The sequence below is a fragment of the Alexandromys fortis genome, unplaced genomic scaffold (genome assembly GCF_014885135.2).
Source record: "Alexandromys fortis isolate MF-2015 unplaced genomic scaffold, M_Fortis_MF-2015_v1.1 scaffold_64, whole genome shotgun sequence".
NCBI lineage: Eukaryota > Metazoa > Chordata > Mammalia > Rodentia > Cricetidae > Alexandromys > Alexandromys fortis.
Genome location: NW_026067976.1, coordinates 3542435 through 3549243, shown reverse-complemented (window position 1 = coordinate 3549243; position 6809 = coordinate 3542435). Strand labels below are relative to the sequence as shown.

General features: G+C 44.7%; 1 protein-coding gene across 1 annotated transcript in view; it reads left to right on the top strand.

The window, feature by feature from the left end:
- Positions 1-6809, top strand: part of Adamtsl1 (ADAMTS like 1) — a 919831-nt gene that overhangs the window by 751641 nt on the left and 161381 nt on the right. The window contains exon 15 of the mRNA XM_050157409.1: positions 3595-3896. Coding sequence (XP_050013366.1) covers positions 3595-3896 — 302 coding nt within the window. The remainder of the gene's footprint in view (positions 1-3594; positions 3897-6809) is intronic.

Sequence of the window (6809 nt, the reverse complement as noted above, 5' to 3'; positions counted from 1 at the left end):
AGAGAGAGAGAGAGAGAGAGAGAGAGAGAGAGAGAGAGAGAGAGAGAGAGAGAGAGAGATCTCAGAAACGGGAAAACTATGGAGATCATGTCATCACATGTGAAGTTCACACCTGTCTTTTGAAGACTTCTCTGGCACACCCATTCTTTATCATTCATCCAGCAGTGCTGCACAAACACAAAGAACTTTTAAAATGACCAAGTTAAGCTTCAGTAAGAACACGGAACTATTATCCACTGCAGGGCATCCCGCTCAGCAAGGGATATTCAGGATGGGACTTCACAACATCACACTTAAGCCTCCTCACTTGCTGCCCTCTCTGGGGCTTTGCTTCCTCCCACTCGTGGCCTGCAAACACGAGATAATCAATGGACAGCTAGAAGATGTAGGAATATGAAGGAATGCTTCCGAAGAAACACAGTCACCCCTAGAGCTGTTTGTACAGTCAGATGGTCTTCCTGAAATATAATCTCCTGGCTTCAACACGGGGGGACTGTGTTATGCCTTAACTGTGTGTGCAGCAGAGAAATTGAAATGGCTGCCAAGAGACAGCACCATCTCAAAACCAAATTGGTTTTAATCTGAACCTCATGGGGTCCCAAGGGTCGCAGGTTGGGATCTACATTGGTGAAGCTGTTTTTCATTTGATATGACTCTCATTTGGAGAAAAGCAGATGTTTATTTGCCCTTTATTATGAGGGGACAGGGTGTTTTATTACTATCAACTCTACCATCCATATAGTCAAAAATTCCCACACATATATTTTATGTGCATCTTTACATATTCTTTTTCATTTAAAAACCCGACTTTCAAAAAGAACTCTTGCTACTGTAGGTCTATTGGGCTTCTGTATCTTTAGGGGTAATATTATTCAGATTCTGCAAAGATACTAAATGTAAAGTCATTCATCTTATAGGCAAAAGGGAGCTGAGGACACAGTTTGTGTGTCATGTCTATTCTAAGACTCACTTTAGAAAATAAAACACAAACAAATACGGCTGGTTACTGGATGTGTGTGTGTGTGTGTGTGTGTGTGTTTGTGTGTGTGTGTGTTTATACCATATATACATATAGAGAGGAGGGATACCTAGAACTAAAATAAGTTTGGGAACTGTATATGAATCTCAGACTGTTTGGCCTCTCTAGCAGACACTCTGTTCTTATAACAGCAGTTGAAATACTACAGCCCACAGACAAGATCCAGACCCTTCATCATCTCACCCCTACTCTACCCTTACCCAGTTTCTACAACTAAAGTTTTGTTGGAGGCAGAGATGGGCAGATCTCTGTAAGTTCAAAGCCAGCCTGGTCTACAGAGTGAGTTCCAGGACAGGCCCCAAAGCTACAGAGAAACCCTGTCTCAAAAGAACAAAACAAAACAAAAAAAAAAAAGTTTTGTTGGAACCTAGCCCGACTGATCTACTTACTCACCTCTTCCAACAATGGCTGGCTTGAATGTTGCAACACAGACTACACAACATGCAAAATCTAACCTAGCTCTTTACGGGGAAGGCTTGCGAATTCTTCCAGTGTAAGAGTCACAGAAGAAGTCTATTATAAGTACCATGAGAAGAATGCTAGGAGAAGTCCATAGGATGCAGTTGGAGTTTTTGCTAACTTACGCTAGAGCACAGGTACACAGCCTGTGGGTCTTGACACCGTGGAGGTTCAACAGGCCTTTACAGGAGTCACCAAAGACCTCTGGAAAACACAAATATTTACACTGAAATTCATAACAGTAGCAAAATTACAGTTAGGAAGCAACAACAAAAATAATTTTATGGTTGAGGGTCACCACAGCATGAGGAACTGTATTAAAGGGTCATGGCAGTAGGAAGGTGAAGAGCCACTAATTTAGGACAAAATAGGGTACTACATTTAAAAAAAAAAAAAAAGAATTACTTTTTACTCCTTTGTTAAGTCATCTGTTGCTTTCTTATCTACACAATGACTTAATATGCATTTCCCTTTATGCAGACTTCCGTGTTATAAAATCCAGGACTGTGTATTTGTCATGATTCTTATTCCAAGAGTGAGGCAGGTGTCTGTGGATATGCAATAAGAAAATTTGTAACAATAGAATGTGCAATAGGTGGTTTTGATAATAGATTCTGTTTGATATTTCAAAAGTGTTCAGACAGGTGGCATTATTTAAAGGAGGAAGACATTGAAATATTTTGGGAATACTATTTGCCCATATGTCACTATACTAGAAGATACAGAAGCCAAATATGATATTGGGGTAAAACTTTTTGGGGACCATCCTGAGTAGCCATTCTATTTACCATTCTGGTGGGAGGTCTAGTGACCTTTCTACTCTAGATGATGGCTCTTCCAGGATAACCAGAGGGAGGCTCTTTTGGAAGGGTCATTTACCCTGCCTCCAAAAAGTGTGTGTGCCTTGGGCAAGGACACTCCTCTGGGGCAGGCTGATCACTTCTGTCCCACAGAAGGCCAACCTCAGACTCAGGAAGTGTCTTGGTTGTATCAACAATGGGTTGGTTTGCTGTCTGAGTTTCAGTTTCCCTGGACTAGCCATGAACTGTTTTAATGCTGTAATTTTCTTATTGGTTCCTTTTCTGCCAAAGTCCTGGTGAAGAAGCCTAGTTTTGCTGCCTCGCCCGACACGCCTCCCTGTGAGAAAGCAGAGGATCATGGGGGTGGGGAGGAGGTCATTAGCCCAAAGTTCGTTCTCCAAATTATTATACTAGCTTTTCAGAGAATGTTAATGGATCCCTCCGGGCTTTTTCCCCTAGGACCTCTCAAGGCCACTGAAGTTATGGCAATGGTTGATTAATGAAGAGCTAAAGCTTTTGGGGAATTTGGATATTTTCATACACTCTAAAGAAAGTCGGGGGGGGGGGGGGGGGAGGGGAGCTCTTACTAGTGTCGCTTCTTTCCGGGGGGGGGGGTGGAGGAGGCGTACCAAACTTGTATGACTGCCGAGTCTCTTGTTTACTGTAACATGCCTGTGGCTTTCAATCTGAGCGTGGTTTTCTATGTGATATAAAAAGACATGGAGTTCAGACTGATTCAAAGAATGTGCGAGGAACAAGGCAGCGCCATTCTTGGAAGCTTTTAAAAAAATCCCTCTTTGTGCATAAAAATAAATCCCAGGAAGTACACTGAATCTGAGCAAGGAAAGTTGAAGATACGTGTTCCAAACTAAGAGAAAACTCTTCCTGGATGTCTCCAGGGGCTCGTTTTGTTATCGTCTTTTAGTATCAGTATTAGCCTAGTGTTAGAAGTGCCAGCATCCTGCAACAGGCCCAAGAGCTGGGATTTAGAGCAAGGAGGAGCCCCACCAATGTCCCGTGGCCACGAGGGGTGCAGAGCAGTGAGCAAGCAGGTGGTCCGTGATTGGAATGTCTCGCAGCTGGGAGTTCACATGACACTCTCGAAACACGCTCCAGCCAGCTCATGAGCTAACGTGAAGCTGCCAGCCCGGGACGGGGTGGAGGATCCCGAGCACATCCTGACATCCTGGTCCAGCTCTGGGGAGCGGAGGCAGGTGCGATGCAGCCCCTCGCAGCCCCCACGGCCTCCTGCCTGGGGCTTCTCATCCTGTCGCCCTGTTTCCTTATCAACTGCAGGTTCATTCCAGAAGCTTGGTCGGCCTGTACTGTCACCTGCGGTGTGGGAACCCAGGTGCGAATAGTCAGATGCCAGGTGCTCCTGTCTTTCTCTCAGTCCGTGGCTGACCTGCCTGTGGATGAATGCGAAGGGCCCAAGCCCGCCTCGCAGCGTGCCTGTTACGCGGGACCCTGCAACGGGGAAATTCCGGAGTTTAACCCAGATAATGCAGACGGACTCTTGGAAGGCTTGCAGGACTTGGACGAGCTGTATGACTGGGAATATGAGGGCTTCACCAAGTGCTCCGAGTCGTGTGGTGGAGGTAAGGAGGGGACCCCAGATCAGTCTACCATCTTCTGGGTTTCTTCTCTCCCTGAGTGCAACTGTGTCAGATGGCTGTCCTAGTCCAAGAAGGATAGGTGAAGAAAGGAGAGGCGGCCGTTCTAAATGTAAAATATCCAGGAGGAAACCTTGGTGGATTTCTTTTGTCCCAAGTGGCTCTCCCAGTCAGCTGTGAGCGGCCAGCCTAACTGATACCCTGGCTTGCAGCTGTCGTTCCAAGGTTATGTTCTCAACGCCCAGTCTTGTTTGTCTGTGCCTTTTCCTCCGTGCGTTTGGGGTGAAAGGAAACCCCACTTCAGCACATCCTACTGTTCTCAAGAACACAAAGAGAGACCCAGAAATTGATTTGGCTCCTTGTCCAAGTGAAGGAGGGTGTATAAAGACAGTGAACGTCATGCGCAACCGGCACTAGGGGAACAAGAGAACAAGGGGCAAAAGCAGACCCCGCTCTGTTCTGTAAGAGGGAAACCAGGTTGCAGGGAAGTCGCGGGACTCTCTCCATCCCTCACAGCTAGTAACGATAGCACTGGGCCCAGGCCAAGGCTTCTGGTTTCTGTCCTCACCCAGTTTCTCCATCATACTATACCTCTCTACGCTCATGCAGAATCCCTGAAGCTTTTTCATTGTGGGTATTAGTTAATGTCAAATGTTTACATATATTTTCACCTGGCTCCCTTGGGTATATTCCATGATGATCTAGAAATAGTTTCCGTAATGTTTGCGTTAACGTATTAATGGTGACCAATAACCGTACATATTTATGGAGCAGTGAATGATTTGCTGTATATATCGAAGGAAGATTAAAACCAAGCTACTTAATCTCCTCAGTGATTCTTGAGGGGAGCCAGGGAAGTATGTGTGGTTGCATTAATCCGTATGGGTGTGCGTAGAAGAACCAGAACATGCCGCCCAGCGTCTTTGTGGATTACTCCTCCAGACAGACTTTCTCAGAAGCAGGAGTGTACTGTTTCAGACTGGGGAGCAGGTCCCTGAGGTCCTCAGGCCTCTGCAGCCCCTGTGCTGGAATTTCAGGTGCAGGCTGCCATCCTTGGCATTGTAGTGAGCGGCAGTGATCGGAACATGGATGTCCATGCTGACACAGAAACACTTTACACACGGAGTCGTCCGCCTAGCCCTGTCATGGATTCTTTATTTAGAATATTATGGAAAGGAATGTGCTAGGAAAATCAATTAATTCTTTAAGATTATGATATGCTTTGTCATCATGGACAAATACATTGCCATTGCAACTCTTGTTCACGTCATTCTCAGGAGAGATTTTTTGACTGGTGACAGGTTGCAGGCTGGTTCCCCACCAAAGTCTTAGAGGCTTCTGATGCCCAGTGAAGATTTGACTTAACCAGTGGGGGAAAAAAAATAGTCAAATAGTTTCCCAAAACTGTTTTCTAAGCCATGACATTTGGGAAACTCTTTTAAAGGCATCTTTTGTTCTGGCTGAGAATGTAAGAATAAATGTGGCCACATTGTCCATTCACACGGAGCTGAAAAGGCCTGAACTCTGCTAGCAAAGAATGCACTTCTCTCTAGCAGTTCTTTCTAAACATTTAATAGTTCTGACCTCGAGGTTTGTGTTTGTATGCACATCTTCCAATTTCAGGCCCTGGAATTGCTGGAGTGTTTTAATGGAGAGCCCTGCTATTTTAAAATCAAAACTCTTCCAGATGACTCTAGGGGACAGAGTCCTGAAACACAACTAATGCGCTGTGTTCACTTGGTGTGGGTCTCTCACTTTGAGGACATCCTTTCTTTCATGCCTGATGAGAGAGATGTGTTAAATAAACCTCGTTGATCTCTGAACCCCTACAGGATCCAAGAGGCCAGGGGAGAAGCTGGATGTATCTGGTGACTGCCATTGCTTCTTTTGTTTTTTTTGTTTTGTTTGTGAGACCGGGTATCACCCTGTAACCCAGAGTGGTCTTGAACTTGTGGGATCCTCAACCACAACCTCCTGAATGCACTCGTATTACAAGCATGCACTACCATACCCAATTGCTCCTCTTAAATATAATGAGTGACTCTGAATTCCAATGGTTGTGCCTTTAGCCCAGCTTTCTATGATCATCTAAACTGAATGTTCATTATATAAACACAAAAACAAATGTGTTTGGAAACACACCATGCTTTCTCTGGTGTGGTTCTCAGTTACCAGTAAAGCCTGGAATTTTATGAGAAGGTGGAAAAATAGATGCAGTAATGGGATATAAAACTCACCAGATACCGTTCTCTTTAAGAATCTAACTCGTCTATTGACTAACTAGGAGTTTAAAATTGAGTTTTTAGGATACATGTGCGATATATTAATTTTAAGACTTTTCAGCCAAAACTAAGATTTGGATGTTTGATATACAATTGATCTCTACCTATAGGAACTAAAAGGCTTTGTATGACACAAACTGTTCTTCATTTATTCCCAAGAGAGGATCAAGTTACTAAAATTTCTTAGGTCTTCAACTGTCAGCAACTAAGCACAATGTGCCAAGGTAATATATTTACACCTATATAAGAGTTAGAGTTAAAAATTCTAAAGTGACAAAACTATGATTAGGACATGTGATCCATATGATGCCCAGATGCACTAACAAATCACTTTAATATACGGTGCCATGCACGGCGCCCCAGTGTCTGCGCTCTGTGTGCTGGCACCCAGTTCGCGAGCTTTGGGCAAGGGGGCTGGAGGTTAAAATACACAGACACACACAGACAGAGAGACAGCGACACAGGTCATCCTTGAATTCCCCAAGAATGCCCCCTTTATTGTGTTCAGGGGTAGATTATATAGAGATAGCCACGCCCCAGCCAAACCCACCAGAAACCACTCTCCTGCCATCAGGAACTCCTGAAGGTCTTGTGCTCAGAGCAGCTGTAGGCACTC